Source organism: Galeopterus variegatus, unplaced genomic scaffold (assembly GCF_000696425.1).
Source record: "Galeopterus variegatus unplaced genomic scaffold, G_variegatus-3.0.2 Scaffold1273, whole genome shotgun sequence".
In the NCBI taxonomy this organism is placed as follows: domain Eukaryota; kingdom Metazoa; phylum Chordata; class Mammalia; order Dermoptera; family Cynocephalidae; genus Galeopterus; species Galeopterus variegatus.
The window spans coordinates 20,793-39,124 of NW_007727384.1; the positions used below are offsets into that span (position 1 = coordinate 20,793).

The following is an 18,332-nucleotide window of genomic DNA, read 5'->3' on the forward strand; positions in this document are numbered from 1 at the left end:
GCTTGATCTAGTCTGTTGTTGACACTCTCAGATGTGTTTTTTATTTCATTCAATGAATTCTTCAATTCCAAGATTTCTGCTTGATTTTTTCAATCCTATCTCTCTATTGAATTTCTCATTCAGATCGTGAATTGTTTTTCTGATTTCATTGAACTATTTGTCTGTAATCTCTTGTATCTCAATGAGTTTCCTTAAGATTATTAACTTGAATTCCTTTTCTGGTAAGTCAGCAATTTCTGATTCTTTGGGATCAGTTACTGGAGCATTATTTTGGTTTTTTGGTGGTGTCATGATACCTTGTTTCTTCATGCTTCTTGTTTCCCTGTTCATATCTGTGCCTCTGGTGGAACAGTCACCTGTTTGAATTTTGTAGAATGGCTTGCGTGGGAAAAGACTTTCACCTGCAGATGCATCCTAGGCTGTTGGTTGGGTAGAGTACAATGGTTTTGTTCTGGATGAATGCAGTAGTGTAGACCCTATGTAGTTTCTTCATCTGTAATCCACTTTTGCTATGTCTGCAAGTGACTCAGTGACCTGTGCTTTGGAGGTTTGTGGCAGCAGTGGCAAAGTTTTGCAGGGGAGGTATCCCTGGGTTGGTTCACAGGCTGGGGTGTGCACATGCATCCTGTGGGTCAGTCATCTCAGAAGCTGGTTTACTGGGATGAGGTTGCTCAATTGATTCTCAGGCTGGGGGTGTGGGTGTATGTCATGTCAGGATCACCAGTACTGGTTTTTCAGCAGCAGGGTGACTTGCTGCTTTTCTGACCAGGGGTGGGCCTGACAGGGGCACATCAGTCAGGTTTGTTTCTCACTTGGATGTGTGTGTGGGTGATGGCTCAGACTTGGGGACGGGCCTTCCAGGGGCATGACAGCTGAGTTGTTTCTGTGAGCCAGGGGTGTGGGCATGCTTTGGCTTGGCTAGTTGAGTATGGGTCTGCTGATAGCTCTTCTGCTATGCCAGTTTTGGGGGCCCAATGTGAGGTTGTGCTTCCCTCTGTGGTTCAGCAGCTAGACTGCCAAGAGTGGAGTTGCTGAGCTCCTTCTCAGCAAGTAGGAGAAGCCACTAGGCAGGGCTGCAGTGAGGGGGCCCGTCCAGCTTCTTCTTGGGTAATGGGTGGGGTTGCTAGGCAGGCCTGCAGTGAAGTGACCCATCCAGACACTTCTGGGCAGTGGACAGGGCCACTAGGCATGCCTGCAGTGTGGTGGTTGGTGCAGCCACTTCTGGGACGTCAGTAAGTTCTCTAGGCAGGATAGAACTGCTTGGCCACTTCTCTGGGAGGGGCAGATGCACTTTATTTCTACCAGCCTGAGGGCATATTCATTATGGTAGAGACCTATGAGCTGTTTCTCCAGGTTTGGGCCTCACGTCCATACAACTCAGTCAGCTGGTGGGCGTGCTGGGTGGAATGGGGAGTGGTCCACCTGAGACAGGTCTGTCTGATATCTGGCCAGAGATGTGGGGGGGTGTCATTTCAGTAGGGCTAGGGTTGCCTTCCCAGAATGCAGAACTAGAGTCACAGCTGTAGTGAGCCCAGGCTTCAAGCGGCCAGGATCAGGGCGTTGTAGCCTTTAGTGTGAGTGCTCTGGGATGAGGGCAGAGCCTTAAGGGTGGTAAAGCACTGTAGCTACTGCCCCCAGAGCAGGGTGTGCTCCCGTAACAGCGTTAGTTTCAAGATGGTGCCTTCCTGCATAGGCTTGGGTCACGAGTGTGGGGGGTGGGGAGTGCGCAGTTTGTGCTAGTGTTCTAGAGTGATGCAGTGTGTGTATTTTAGGCTGCTCCCCCTGCTTGTCTCCAGGCTTCTTCCGCCAAAGAATTGCGTGCTTCTGTGATGAGGATGGGGGTTGGCGTGGGTCCCCTGCCTACCTTTTCTCCACAAGGAAAAATTCTTCCTGTGCCAATCCCAGTGTCAGAGATGTGGCAGCTGAGACCATGTGCCTCTCTCTCTTCTCTATGCCACCATCCTGGGCTTTCATGCTCCACAGGGATCTCACCAGTTATCTGTTACACTCCTACACTGTCACACCGGTACTCCTGTCTGTTAGGTGTTCTGGTCCTTTTCTCTGGGAAGAAGGCACCCTGGGCACCTGGAGTCCACCATCTTGCCCTGCCTCTCCTCTGACTTGTTAAGTGGAGATAAAAGTGATGCCCCTGTACAAGCCTTCCCAAGTTTTCCTAAGGATCAAGTGAAATAAAGTTTATAAATGTCTATTTATAAACTCTAAAGCAGTTATGCAGTGTTAATTACTATCATCACCATTTCCCTTCTTTCCCAGAGAAGAATTCATTTAAATGCCATTAATGCCAGATTAGCAGATTGCTATATATTTCCCTCACTGCTTGAAATGAAGAAAATACCTGATAATATCCATCTGCACTTAATATTTTCTCAAGAAGCTTAGCACCTTCGTTTTTTGTCTCCACTTGCCAGCTCAGCTTCATTTTGCAGCTGTAAAAACTGAAGTACCAAAAGTTAAGTTATAAGCCCACATTTACTCAGCCACTTGGTAGTGGAAAAGGGGACACACTATGAGCATAAACTGGTGACCTTCAGTGGGAGCTCCGTTAACCAACATCCAGAGGAGGAAGAGGAAGATGAGAGACCACCCAGCTAAATACCTTTTATTTCCAGTAGCTGTTAGTAGACTCACATTGAAATATGGCTGTGGACAAAGGACTGAATCACTTCTCTGAGGTACATGTGAGTTGGGAGATAGCAGACTTCTCATGCCTGAATTCCTAAAAGCACACTGGAACACCCACAGTGATAGCACAGACAGAGTTCGATGTGTGAGTGGATTATGTTTGGAAAGTTCATTAGTGAACAGATGATTTGGAATTCAGTACTCATTTTCCCAAGGAAACAATGTCATAAGTGTGCATGAGGTTCCCAGACAAGTCCACAAAAGCTGTTACTATCATGAGATCCAAGTCTTGGAAGGAGGGGGCCTTACGGTCTCTATTCAAGAGAAATGGCAAAATCTATTCCTTCTGCATCCCTGGGCAGAGGGCCAGCTCTGAGCAGAATTTGGAAACGAGACAATCATCTCTGGTGCTTTCTCTTTGGCTCTTATGCCTCTTTCCCACCAGTGTCCAGAGCTACTGCGGACCTTCTTCTGGCCAACCCTTTGACCTGTGTGGCTGGACTACATATTCATCCACCTCTCTCCTCTCCCATCCTGTCCAGGCCCTACACTCAGCCGTGTGAGATGTCAGGAAAGAGCTCATCACCCTGAATGAAGCACTGGCCACCTTCTTGCAGGTGTAGGCATTTTTCAACCACAAGCCTCTGTTGGGGGAGGTATTTTTTTTTTAACAGGAGACCCCCAAAGGTGGGCCACCTCTGCGGTTATTCCCATTAAGTTTCTATTTTTTTTTTTCCTTTTTGTCTTTTTTCGTGTCTGGCAACGGACCGCAACCCTCAGTGTTGCGCCCGTACTGGACCGGGACCGGCAACGGGATTGCAACCCTCGGTGCTGCGCCCGCCCCTCGCTCAGCCAGTGAGCGGGAACCGGTCTGTATGTGGGATCCGAACCCTCGACGGGAGCGCCGCTGTGCTCCCAAGTGGCACACTGTAGCAGTGCGCCACCGGGCCGGCCCTAAGTTTCTATTTTTTACAGATGCTTCCCTTCTAACTTGTAAACTGGGGGTTATAACCTATGATTCATGAATTCCCTAAAGTTAAAAAGAAAAAGTTATGTGTCTGTTTTGTTTTTTTAATGTTTTTCTGGTCAAAGTTATATAGCCCCCCAACATTAAGTGCTGGTCCAAACCTGCAAATTTTTCACAATATCCAAATCGTGTCACACTTTTATAGTACCAAAGACTTAACAGAGAGGGCTAAGGTTGGTCAGAATTTATTTTTAGGTTCTTGAGGGTAGGTGAATGTAAACTGGAAAATCCCTGTGAAGTGTGTACTTCCTGCAAAATAGCTTCCTTGATTTTTTTCACTGATTTCATTTTTAGGGTAACATTCTTTGCAACTACTTACTGGTACTTCCCTAGATCTACATAAGAGTTTCATAGTCACCAATTCAGAAGAAAAGAAAACTAAAAAAAAATATATTTTAAAGAGAAAACTAGAGTATTCACTACTAACCTGAGTGGCAGCATCATCAACAAACCTGGCTGTACTTCTGCTTAGAGACTTTTCCTTTCATGGGAAAGCAGAGAGGTACAGTAATTGGAGGACGATTCATGGTCAGAGTTGTGTGGAGTGAAAGACGCCCCTTACCGTGGGAGTTGGGCAAACAACTTGGTCTCATAGATCATCAGTTTCCTCATCTCTGAAATGGGAAAGGTCATGTTTGCCTTTTGGGTATCTCACGTGGACTCATTTACTGGGTGCTAGTCCCTGTACTAAGTGCTTTGTCTATGGTGTCTCTGGAACAAATGTCCACCATCATTATGACCTTCGGACAAAACAACTTCAGTACCAGTGGAATTTGTAAGATGCTGCTTTCCCATTCATTTTACCTCCTTTTTGCTTCAGCTCCCTTGAGTCAACACACATGTCCTTGCATGTTTCTATCCTTTCTTTTAATTGTCCATTATGAGTCTATCCCACCTATTTTACCCTTTTCACTTTCTTAAAGTATTATCGAATTATTTAAGAAAGTATTAGAACTGAAATTTGGGAAAGAGAGACTTCTTCCTCATTTTTAAGACACGTGGCTTCTGCATAGTCATTGTCATATTCATGCTCTGCTTGGGCTGCTTTGCTATAACTAATTCAGCCTTTTGTATCATGTCACATCTCAGAATGCTGATGCTTTTGAAAATCATTAGGTGTCACAATAAAGTTCCAGAGTAACTTTTCTTTTTGCCTTAAAGTCATAAAGAATTGAAAGTAGTTCCATTTTTATACTTCAGTATTATTATGTGCCCCCACAATAAGCTGATAATATGTTACACTTTTACTCTGCTTTTATTGTTTGTAAAAGGCTTTAATTGTTTGCAGAGTGCAGAGGGCTATCTCATACAATAACTTATTCAGTGCGACAAACCTGAGAAGAGATTGTATCAGCCTTGAACCTTTTCATTTTCAAGGGACAGGAAGGCCAACTCAAAATAGCTTAGCAAAAAAGGAAGGTTTTTGGCTCATATCCCTGAAAAGTCCAGACTTCAGGTACAGCTTAATCAGAGAGACAATATCATTAAGCCTCAGTTTCTCACCATCTTTTGTTTCTGCCTTCTCTCTTGGCTTCATTCTCAGCCTAGATGTGGTGGTTGGTCCTGGCAGCTCTAGGTTCATACCCTTGCAGGGGAAAAGAACAGTTCTCTTCCCAGGATAACTGTGGCTCACACATCTCTTTAAGTCTCATGAATTCATTACTCCAATTGACCTGGACTGAGTCACGGGCCCATTTCTGGCGTCAGGTATGGAGACAAGATCTCTTGAAATGCACGGACATTGGATGGGGGGTAGGGACATAATTCCCCAGAACAAAATCTGAGTATTGTTTTCAGGAAATGAATGAGTATCCACTATAGAGATATTATCATCATTCCTTTGTTACAGTTGAGGGAACTGAGGCTTGGTGAAGGTAAGTTGGTTGTCCGATCTCATAGCCAGGTAGTGAGCTGGAGACCTGAGCCAAGGACTTCTGACTCAGAGTCCTCTTCACTTTCTACAGCTCTGTGTCTGACACTGTCACAGTGGTGATTAAGCTGCAATGAGTTTGGGGGGACATTCAGTCCACAGCAGATGGGCAGTAACATTACCATCCCATGCTGTTTGTCCATGTTGAATCAGGTCCTAGCCAGCAGCATCCAGTCCTAGGGTGTGGTAATAAGGGTATCTGCCTCACCAAGCTATATTGAGAGTGACATTGGTGAGTGCCCCTTCTTTGCTCCCCCTTACTGCAAAATTCTTCCAAAGTGTTGTCTAGACTTGTGCTGTCCAGTACTGTAGCCACTGGCCACATTAGGCTCTTGAGCATTTGAAATGTGGTGAGAAATGATGTACTGTCAGTGTAAAGTATTCACCAGATTTCACAGACTTAGTATATAAAATATCTCAATATTTTTATATTGATTACATGTTGTCATAATATTTTATGTATTGTGTTAAATTATGTTATTGAAATTTTTAACCAGGGTGGTTTTTTTTATTTTGTTTTTACTTTTTTAATGAGTCTATAGAAAATGTCAGGTTACTTTTGTGACTCACATTATATTTCTACTGGGTTTTGGTTTCCACTGTGTCTCAACTTCTCTCCTGATCCCTCCTCATCTCAGGTAGACTTGGATCTCAGCACTTTAACAAAAAACAGCTTGTGTCAAAGTCACCTTCCTTCTAGCAGTCACTCATAACTGGTCAGCAGCATTCCATAGTTGTCACTTTCATTGACATTTCATTCTTCACTGTCCTTCTTCTCTTGCTTCTGGGGACATCATGTTATCTTGTTTTTTTTCTCTTTCCTCGCTGGTGGTTTCCTCATGGCCTCCTTTCCTGAATCCTCCTGATCTTCTCAACTTCTTTTTCTCATCCAAACTCATTCCCCAATAGAGCTCATTTTGTCTGATGGCTTTAAACAACAACTCTGAGGACTTTTGTGTTTGCAGCTCAGACCTCCCTCTTCCTGGAACCTCCATCTTAACTGCCTGCTCAATATCTACATTTAGATATCTAGGAGGACACTTAAAGTTTACATACGTTTAAGTCCATTTCTGCTGCTGTACCAGCATACTGAGACTAGGTAATTTATAAAGAACAGAAATTTGTTTCTCACAATTCTGGAGCCTGGAAAGTGCAAGTTCTGGAGCCTGGAAAGCAGATTGGTTGTCTGGTGAGGTCCCTGGTTTCTGCTCCCACATGGTGCCTTCTTGCTCCATCCTCTGGAGGGAGGAACCCTGTATCCTCACATGGAGAATGGTAGAAGGGTGGACAGGGCGAACTCCCTTCTCAAGCCTTTTTATAAGGGCACCTAATCCCATTCATGAGGATTGAGCCCTCAGGGCCTAATCACCTCCTAAAGGCCCTACCTGTTAGTACTGTCACATTGGCAACACCTCTAAATTTTGGAAGGTACTCATTCAAATCATAGCAGCACCTAAAACTGATATCTTGGTTCTACTTCCCCAAGCCTGGCCTACCCCCAGTCCCAGTATATTTCCTGCATTGGTGAAGGGCAACTTCCATCATCCAGTTATTTAAAACAGATCTTGGAGTCATCCTCGACTTTTCCTCTCATGCCTTATATCCAATCCATGAGCACGTTCTGTTGAGACTCCTTTCACCTTATATTTCCAGTCTAACCACTTCCACCCACCTCTTCCAAGTCTCTTCATCTCTGAGTGGATCATTGTGGTGGCCTCATCACTGGTCCCCCAGCTTCCACCATTTTCTCTCTGTGACTCCCGAGATGATCTTTTTCAAGTGTTGAGTCACTTTTCTTCTTGGAACTCATGGATATGTCTTCCTCACAGTAAAATATGCCATCCCTACAGAAGCTGTGCCTTCTACCACCAGTACACACACAATCCCTTCTTCCCAGTTTCCTGACCCTTTCCCCTGGTTCACCTTCCTGTCCCTCTACCTTCCAGGCATCCTCTGTTCTCAGAGGGCTTTGGTGTTTACTGTTTGGTAAAATACTGTTCCCCATAGACTTGTCCTTCACTCAGGTCTCAGTGTGAAGCTCACCTTATTACCTACCACAGCCCTCCCTGACCACCATATCTAAAATACAACCTCTTGATCATTCAAGGGTTTATTCTCTTCATAATGTCATTACCACCTACATATTATATTGTTTGTTTCTTGTCTGTCTCAATGAGATGGAGGCTCCATGAACATAAGGTCTTTTTCTGTGGGTCCTTTTCCCCAAGGGTTACAAGCAGTGCCAGCTACAGAGTTCAGTGTTGCCTGATGGGATTCTCCCAGATTCTTCTCAGTTACCAGTTCCATGTGCCTTTAGGGTAGAAGTTTATTTAACACTGCTGGGTATTATAATCACTAAGGAGCTAGCCTAAAATGTACATGCCATGACCCCACCCTCTAGAGATCCAAATGCAGTACATTCTGGGGTAGGATCTAGAACATTTTTTAACAAGCTCCCCGGGTGATTTTGATGTCTGGGGTAACCAAACCACACTTTGCAAAATGCTGTCTCGTTGTATGAGTTTACATTTGTCTATCTGTTGTTCTGCTTTGTTGAGTGTTGTTTTATGTATATCAGCAGTTTTTGAATCACCTGGAAACCTAAATATAGATCTCCTAGCTCCACCCCAGATCTTGTGAATCAGAACTTCCAGGGATGAGACCTGGGAATCTATATTTTTGAAAAGCTCTCTTGGTGCCTCTGGTGCAGCCAGTCTTCCCACTAGCCTTTGGGAGCTCCATCTGCATTTTACAGACTCCATGAGGAAGTTGTAAACTCAAGAGCAGGTGTTTTCTATGTCCTTTTAGGCCAACCTCTCTCTCCAACCCTCACTAATCCAGATGTGTTCTGTTCAAAATTGGTATTCAGTAGGTAGTAGGGGTGAGTTCCTTGGTTTATCCACAGTTTGTGTGCTTTTGTAACTTGAACATCAGCCAGTATTTCTAACTACATTTCAAACCAGCACATTCTGATTAGAGGCAGGAAGCAAGTCTTAGTTGCCCAACTCATTCTGGTGGGAACTCTGTGCAGTTCTTTCTGTCCAGAAATTTAAAATGTGTTTCCCAGGTCAGACCAGACAGCATTGGAGAAACGTCACCCATCATCATATTCAAACAGTCTCCTACTTGACCTTCCTCTTGGATCTGTACCGGGGCACACGTGCTGTGGCTGTGTTCAAACTTGGGGTGCACTCACTGGTCTCCAGAGCATCCCCAGAGATGGGGAAAAGGCCTGACCCCTTGCTCTGAGGCCTGCCTGGACTGCTCAAGTTGCTGAGAGAGGGCATCTTCCTCGATTAGACTTCTGGGGCAGTGGCCTTCCCTACTTATTTTTTTTATTTTTATTTTTTTTCCTTTTTGTCTTTTTTCGTGACCGGTAACGGGATCGCAACCCTCGGTGTTGCGCCCGTACCACGACCGGCAACGGGATCTCAACCCTTGGTGTCGCTCCCGCACTGCGCTCAACCAGTGAGCGGACCGGTCTCTATATGGGATCCGAACCCTCAGCGGGAGCGCCACCGCACTCCCAAGCGCCGCACTCTACCGAGTGTGCCACCGGGCCAGCCCAGCCTTCCCTACTTCTATGGTTTTGCCCTAGAACTATATATTGATACTCTCCACAGGTAGAAATTTTAATCTAAAATCGTCAAAGTATTGCCCAAAATTGAAACAAAATGGGGGGTAGGATGGTAGTGGGGCAGGTGGCCAGGAATGGAGTATACCAAGTAGCAATTTTTGCAGAATTTTATTCCTTGGCCTACACTATGAGCTAGCTTCCAGGTTATGAAGAATCATTTATAAAGGCCCCAAGATATCCTCTTGGTTAATCTGCTTCTTAAACAGTTGAGTCCCCATCGGGTGTTCACTCTGGACTTTGAATGGCCAAGTGGTAGCCTCTTTGAATATGTTGGGTTTGTCTCTATTCTTTGCAGAAGATGACAAGATCATTAAATCTAAAAAGTGGTGGTGTTATCCATGTAAACCTGGGAGGCACTGACAACCTTTTCAGCACACACTGTATATCAGCACTTTGGATTTTTGCCTCTGAATAAGCCGTGAGTTGCATTCTGATGCCAGATGTGAGGAGCCATTAGTAATCAGGACAACTCCCTTTGGGAAATTCTGTTCCCAGGTGATAGCTGCTTCCTCAGGAATACTTGTTTGTAAAGGCACCAGAGGCTGTGATTTAGTGACAAAGGGGAATGAATTGACCCTAGAAATGTAAGAATAAGAGATTTCTAATGAGACCTGACAGTTCAAGGGCTGAAGAAGGAGTCTAATCTTTTTTTTCCTGCCCACCCAGTCTTCATACAAATGTAAATATGCCTGCTTCAACAAATTGCCAAATGTGGTTTTAATTTATAAGCAGGAGACCCTGTCTTGTCTTGCCTTTCTCTTTCTTTTTTCTTTTTTTTCAAAACTAAGTCACAGGTTTTACACTTTTTGAACTGGATATTTCCTCTTGTCACTCTGTCACTGTTTCTGTTGTCCCTTGTCTTCCAAAGACATTTCCCCCATTGTTGTCAGAGGAATGTGGGATGAGAGCCGACTGCTCTGTTTCTTAAAGAAGTTTTTGAAGTTTGCATAGGAAATACACGGTGCTCTTTAAACTGAATTTTAAAAATAAATAAAGGCAGTGATTACATCCAATATGAGATTGGAAGAGTGTCCCTATGGTGGCTTCACACTTTATGGGGTGTGCACAGTATCCATTGTTGTTATTTATGACCCTGTCTGCCTTCCATTGTGGGCTTCTTCCAGCCTTGGGGAATTTACATCATTCCTAATAGCAAAAGGCTTTCTGGTTCCCACAGAGTTGTTCAAAGCCTGACTCATGCTCCTTATGTTAATTGTTCAGCTCTGAAAATACAGCACTTACAGGGTGTGGCTGTAAGGGGAAAATCTACTGTACTTATAGGGCATGTTTAGAAGTGTTTCACACATAAATCTCGATCGCTCTCAATCTCTCTCTCTTTCTCAGTCTCTCACTTAGCTTTTAAACTGTCATTCTTTTTGGTCAAATAGTAAGTCTTATAAAACAAAAAAATAAAAGGGAGAAGCATCAAAATGGTATCATCCAATAAAATACATAATATTCTGTTCACTAACTCTTGAAACTGACTTGGGTTATAACTGGGTATGACTTTGAGTGACAGTCGCTGGGTCTGAAACCTTAGGCATGGTTAGTGAGAGCTAAAGGCTCATATTTAGTGGTGCAGGGCAGTGACTGGGGAAAGATGCTCACATAGGCCTGTGAGATACCCAGGCATAACAGTAATGACTGCTGTCTACCAGGTTCTCTGGGGGTGGTCACTGTTAATTCCAATGTAAGCCTAAAGAAGGGACCTACTGATAACTTAGCAAAACTTCCTGGAGTAGCAGCATTTTACTGGAATTTGATGGGGAAGAATTCCTAGTTTCCCAGAAAATGAAAGAAGTTACCACCTTGTCTGGATTAACTACTTGCTAACCAAAAGGAAAGGATTCCAAGCGTATGAAGTGGGTCGATGTTGGCAAAGGTTGGGAGGCTTTTACATTTGTAATTACTTCCTTATGATGCTTCCATGGGAACATTAAAGGATAGATAGGCAGATAATCTATGCGTTATATAAAACCTTGGTAGTAGTTAATAGAAGGGAAAAAGAAACTCCCAGATTTTTAGTAGCCAAGAATCACAAATTCCAGTTTTCAAAATACCTGTATTAAAAGGTTTATCTCTTGATGTAGTCTTGAATGTTGCAAAGATCGTATTGTCTATTTTTGTAAATAGAGAAAATGTGAGGAATTCTTAGGATAATCAGGGGACAGACCACTGTGCCACCAAGTCTTGCTGGAAGAACAGAGTTTGCAAACGTGCTGCTGCCTAGCATAGTGGTTCTGGGCTTTTGTTACAGTTTGGACCACAGCGATATCAGATACTGGCCATGAGTTCCCAGATGGTTTGGAATCAACATCCTTTACATTACAGTCTTCTATGCTTGTGGTACATGTTAATGTATGAAATGTGTGAACTAGGAGTCCAAAAGAAGGTACAATTTACCTTAAAGTCCTAGATAAAAAGTTAAAATAGCTTAATACTAAGCAGTTTCATTTAGTCATTACAAAAACAAATCTGTTCAACAGGGCAGTCAGAGTGTAACTGTTTACTCTCATGTTCAGCTGATAGATTTCTGGTTGAACTTTTGTTATCTTTCTGAGTAGACAGAAAGAGCTCTCCATGGAGTGTCTGATTATTTTTCTGAGTGTGCGGAGAGTCCACTTCCTCCGAGTGCAAAGCTCAAGAGAAATGCTCTGAAAGAAATGTAAGTCCACCATGTTCCTTTTTCTCATTTTTGACTGCCTCTGTGTATGGTTAGATAACATGAAGTCTAGAATTAAACAGGAGTGCATGGAACGTAATCACAAAATCCCCTCTGGCACTGATCCTACCCTAAGTCATACACTTGCTCTTCCCACCCTTTTTCTCATTTTTGACTGCCTCTGTGTATGGTTAGATAACATGAAGTCTAGAATTAAACAGGAGTGCATGGAGCGTAATCACAAAATCCCCTCTGGCACTGATCCTACCCTAAGTCATACACTTGCTCTTCCCACCCTCCTGACTCTTTCTCTTGCTTTCTGGACAATGGGGATGGAGTCCTTGCTTCACAGGTATGTTGCAAGGAGTAATTAATTACAAGCTCTTTGAAGATGAAAAGCACCTGTTGGTGGTACGTTTCATACAACTGACAGAGTAACTACAGACATCTAAAAACTACATTCCTTTCCTAAGATGCCTGTTCCAACTTTAATATAATTATGATAATCCTTGTGCCCCTGATAGCAGCAGTAAGAACATGAATATATATTTGTTTCCACACTAAAACTTAGCCAAAATAAATATTTCAGCTTCAATGTTTTGATTTTGGTGGTTGAAGAAATTTTTTGCCATTTACAAACCTGCAATTATATGCTGAAGTTAAAGTCTCTAGTTTCTAAATTCTCCCTCTACAGCTTCCATCCTGCCCCTCAATGTTAATTTTACAATCAGAGTGAAGTTTACATTGCCTGTTGTGCAGGCTGTAGAAAAGGGGTTTAGATATAGGCAGACAGACAGACACTCTCTTGACTGCCATGATTGTACTTCCTTTTGTTTTAGGCTGGCTGTCCGAAATTTCTTTCAGGATGTTTCAAGTTATATTAACTGAGTCCTACTCCCATATGGTTGATGAACAAGCTGGACATCAGCTAAATGGTGGTTATATTTGAGTAATATCTTGAAGTGACCTGAGAGAAATTCCAGAAGATTATTCTTTACTCAGAAATAGAAATTGTGTGTGTGCATATTTGTGTACACACACACACAGTCTGAGCTTTGGATGTATTTGAGCATCTACTCCTGGAAAAAAAATGTATCAAGTATAGGCAATATTGACCTTTAACATCTGAAATGAATACCTGTTTGTCTTAGTTAAAATGTGAACTCCACCGTAACTCCATTGATAACCCAATGATTGATAAACAAAATTTATCCTAGTATAATGGAAAATGTGAAGGTTATTGCTTGATACAGTCTGCATTTAAACATACATTTGGTGGGGATGTTTCTAGATTTGCTAGGGAAGCGAGGAGAGGTCAGGTAGTACATGTCTCCTTTTTCAGGTGTAGGAAATGTGGTAGGAGCAGTTTGGAGGAAACCGTGCCATATGTAGTTTTATAAAACATAAAATCTTTTTTTTGTTTTAGTGTGAAAAGAACTAAAACAAAAAGCGGCATCATGAGCAAATCACAGACCAGCAGGGACACTGTGGGAACATCTAGTGACTCAGTGATTGCAGAGATAGCAAAGAGGAGGGATGATGGTCAGGCTTCACCCAGTCTCCCATCAGAATCCATGGCCCAAGCAAAGGATTACATAAAGGCAGCTGAGAGCCACTGGGGGCTTCCTGTTCAAAAGCTGGAAAATGTTAATCAGAGCCAGCCAGAAGACACTGGCAGCCAGCAAAAACCTCATCCTGGGGAGCGGTTAAAGACAGGGCTTCTAAGCAGGAGCTCTGTCTATAGCTGTGAGTCAGCATCACCAGGTCCAAAACAAAGTCCACGAGCAGCCAAAACACAACACAAACGCAGGAACTGCGGCTCTGCGGAAGACTTCGACCACCGCAAGAGAGTTTCTCTTGGAAGTGATCGATTAGTCCCAAGAGAAATAATGGTGGAAAAAAGCAAAGCTGTCAGGGTTTTGCCAACTTCAGAGTTGTCAGTTCCGGGGTTACTTTTGAAACAAGATTTGGCAAAAAGCACGTCTAAGGAAGAGTTGCATGTTTTGGAAAATCTCTCCTCCAGACATATTATGAAAAATGACACAGGGCAGGCACAGCAAACTGGCTCAGCCACAAACACAGGAAGATTATCTGCAGTTCACAGCAGCCCAACCAAGAAAAGAAGGAAATACGAAAGAGGCCATTAACACTAAAGGGATTGTAAAGTTGTAGCTGAGGGTGTAGTGGCCAAACCTGTGACAAGACAGCCAGGTGTATAGATGCTGGGGTTTTAAAGGAATTGATTAGAATGATTATTTTAAATAGAAAGAATATATCAGCTTTAGGGTTCATTTTCAAAGCCGTCACCTCCAGGGTGGTTGTTCTAACAATATTGCTACTTTCTCATCATATTGTATAACTCTGTTCAGAAAGTGATTATAATGACAAAGACCCTTGTCAGGGATGAGACCGTTTGAGGCTTGCATGAATTGTTTGCCCCTCCTTGTCACATCACTTTGCAGACCACATGGGCCACATAGACGCTGCCATGGTGCTGCAGTTCAGTTTTAGGGGTTCATTCGATCTTCCTGCTCCTCAGCCTGAGTAGGGGGCAGTAAAGGAACAGGCTAGTGGTTCTCAACGTGTGGTCCTGGGACCAGCATCATTGTCTGGAAATGTGTTAGAAATGCGATGTTGGGCTCCATCCCAGACCTGCTGACTGAGAAACTGTGGGTGATTCTGAAACATGCTCAAGTTTGAGAACAACTGGACTAATGGAGACTCCCTACTGTTTATTTCCTCCAGCCAGGCTACCATGGCCTCCAGCTCTTCAGCTGGGGCCACGTGTGGACATGTACACCCTCATACTCTTCTCAAACTTGTAAACCATCTGGCTTCAGTGTGAATCACTATGTTCTCAGGTTCGACAGTATGGCAGCCACGGCACCCAGCTGTTATTTACCCTTACAATTGCCAGAAATTTAAGGATAATTCAGCCAGCATTAGGAGAAGACATGGGAGAGACTTGCTATTGCTTGTAGCTCAGGTGAGTAGCTTGGCCCCACCTCTAAGACTTTGGTTAGGTTCATAACCAGTCAGAACCTACAGGGAACTCGGTGGCCATAGTTTCCAGATTCTCATCTGGAAGGCTTCACCGGAAGTTGAAATTTCAAAACAGAAGCCTTCCATTTGCAGCATCACCTGCTAATGTCTCCAGTGGGCTTGCTGAAATGTCACATAGTGAATCACAGTATGTTGATGGACACTTACTACCTACTAAAGATTTTCTTAACCCAATTTCATGCTAAAGTAGGAAAGAAATCATATTCAAATGCCACCCATCCAATATGTCTTTTTTTCCTGCTCAACACTGGGTGGTCCTTTGAAGCAGCACCTCCCATAAGTAATAAAGAAAATTGAGTATATTCCCCAAAGTGTTGAAGTTAGCAGAAAAATAACCAAGAAAAGGCCCCCCAAAATACAAGAATATGGAAACAGGCCCAGTGTAGGTTTATGCTAGAGATGAATTAGTGATTTATCCCACCTCATTCTGTTCTTCCCTGTATCTCTTTTCCCCACTTGTATTATAGGGTAAGACTCATTAGGAAGCAGTCATATTTCATAGCACCTTTTTGAGTCATGAAGTTCAGCCTTGGTCAGCAAGCCTGGCTGTGGATGTAGATGCTGTTACTTTGGTGTTCCACACCCTGCCTGGAAACCCATGCCCTTCCTGTTTCTCAGCCTCAACACCTCCACCAGAAACATAGCCCTGCCCACTGGTGGCCTTTTATCTTCCATGCTAGCTTTTTTGCCTGCTCCCATTTAATTCCAGCCAAAGGAATCCATAGAAGAAGAGGGAGCCCAGCAAAATACTAACCTCAGTGGAGCTGATTCTGCTTATACAGTAGGGGTAGACTGCACAGAGTGGAAACCTCCTGAGAATGTGGGAGAATATCAGTTTTCCTCCTCTCTTGGAGGGACCAATATTCTAGGTGTGCCCTTTACTGAAGACAGGATCTCTGTGGGTCATTGAATCTTCTTCAACAGAAACAGTTATTAGAACAGTTTATAAACAGGTTGGGCACAAGTACTAACCCAAGTGATAGCCAAATAACAGCTCCCTGGAAGAGTCTATAATAAAAAATGCAGCCGTTCCAGAACACTAGCTGCTGCCTGCTCCCAAACTAGGAGGAGATACTCAAACTTAAGTCATCAGAGAAAGTTTCTACTAAGAAGTTTTTGTTTCACTGGTTAGCCTAGGCTTGGTGGTTAAGGCCAATACTTATAATGATTTTCTTTCAAGAAAAGTCTTGGCTTTAGAGTTTGGTATATTTGGGGTAATAACAATTACTATGATCTAAGAGGAAAAGTAGCACCTTGGGTCGTAGATTCACGTGGTCCTTCTCACAACCTTCACGTACAAGGGATTTTAACAGGATTCATGGAAGGACTGGCTCGCAGCTCCACATGATGGCATGTGTTTGAGGAATTTTGCCTTTAAGCGTTTTTCTTGCACACGTCTGAAACACCCCTGGATCTCTTGTTACTTGAGTGATCGTGTGATTCTTTGGATATTTGGATGTACAAAGGAGAAAGTGGCTGCCAGGTTTTTTTTTTATTTATTGGATGGGATATGAAGAATTCTCTACCATTGAGAATGGTATATGTTTTGATATTCTTAGTAATCATAATAATTTTACATCTGAAAGTCTGAGACTCTGTCAGTATTCTTAGTAAAAAATAAGTTCTTTAACCACTTAGTACCTAAATTAACAGAGGGAGAGAGCATACCTAGGGTTGTGGGTGGGGGAAGGGGGAAAGGGGAAGGGGGAGGAAGGTTGGGGAATAATTGGGTGGGGGACATGGGGAATAATTGCAATTTGTGGTAATGGGCATGCTGATAGTATTGATCTGATCATTACATCTTGGGTACGGGTGGTGATAATCAGCTTTGTATCCATGAATATGCATAATCAATTAAAAAAATTTTTTAAAGAATTTCTGGAATGACAAGTATATTTAACCCTTTAAAATCCAATTGTTCCCAAAGGTACCTGACTCAATTCCAGGCATTTTTCTATTCCTGTACATATGATAAGTATTTATTACCTTATGAGCTTTTCCTGTGTTTCCCTGGTTCTCTGTGGTCCCCTGCACCTCCACCTCTCACTGTTCTCTCTAGATAGTTCAGCCTCAGTCTGATTGCTGGATCATTTTGGATGAACAGATCAAATGTGTAGAGAAAATTTATGTCCCAGGAATAGAGAAGAAACCAGAAGAAACTGGCTAGAGATACCTTCAGCACTTTAGTCCCCCTCTAGAATTCTCATGTACAGCAATAGATGCTATAGGACTCTAGATCAGTTATACAAAGTTTTCTTGCCCATAGGAGGCTCTCTCTTCCCTGGGAATGAAGGAGATAACTCCCAGAGATCTCTGTGCACTTGTAGGTGTAACCCCACTCCTACTTTCCCAAGGTGACCTAAAGGAGATAAAGTTTATATGAATTTTGAAGGGTATCAAAGTGTAGGCTAGAAGATTAAGTATGTAAAAAACATTATAGGAACAAAATAAAGCATAACAAAAAATTTATATTCAAGTTCTTGTGACTTTGTTGCTTGGAGGAGATGTCAATCCAATGTGATTAACGTTATGACTTTGAACTCCCTAACTTTCTCAGTGTTGTGGATTCTAAGCCATCTTCGTGTGCTTTTAAATGACATTTTAATAGATTGGTGTTTTTTTGTTTTGTATTTTTTTTTTTAAATGCCCATAAACAAATGTCTGGGAACAGTTGGTGTGATTTTTTTACACATTTTCTTTTCTTTGCCACTGGAGGTCACCTGTCACCCAGATGGGCATATGTAAATGCCCATAAACAAATGTCTGGGAACAGTTGGTGTGATTTTTTTTACACATTTTCTTTTCTTTGCCACTGGAGGTCACCTGTCACCCAGATGGGCATATGAATTGTTAGATATGCAGGAGCAAACATTGGGATGAGGGTGGTGAGTGCTGCAGCTTTTTTGTTCCCTTACTTTAATACTAAAGAAATATGGAAAGTGTGTTTCATTTTATAAAAAACAAGAGTCATAAAAACCCTCTGTATTTTGATTTATGGAGAATATAGCTTATCTCTGAATGAAATATCTCAAGGTACATCTTGGGGACAACAATGAGATCACAGTGTAATTGTTTGCTTTTGCTGTCATGTTTGGAGTTTTGCACTGATTGTTGTACATATCAGTAGCCTTTGATTTCAGAAAGAGCTTGGCAAGGGCAGAACACTTAAGGGAAAGAAACCTCTGTGCCCAAGAGAATGGCCTGGGATCACAGTGTCGCCATTCTCAGTTTCCTTGAATTCCTTCTTGGCAGGCCCTACTGTAATATTTTCACAAAATCTTAGTGAGTGGCCTTTTTTTAAAAAAAATTTTGTCTTTTTTTGTGACCGGTAAGGGGATTGCAACCCTTGGCTTGGTGCCGTCCGCACCGC

The 18,332-nt window shown here is 42.9% G+C and overlaps 1 protein-coding gene across 1 annotated transcript in view; it reads left to right on the forward strand.

Moving 5' to 3' along the window:
• Positions 1-16,591, forward strand: part of SLX4IP (SLX4 interacting protein) — a gene marked incomplete at its 5' end in the record, with an annotated part of 31,996 nt that extends 15,405 nt beyond the window's left edge. Inside the window, 2 exons of the mRNA XM_008576006.1 lie at positions 11,802-11,902; positions 13,326-16,591. Of these exons, the coding sequence (XP_008574228.1) occupies positions 11,802-11,902; positions 13,326-14,046 (822 nt within the window). The remainder of the gene's footprint in view (positions 1-11,801; positions 11,903-13,325) is intronic.
• Between the last annotated feature and the right edge of the window lie 1,741 nt (positions 16,592-18,332).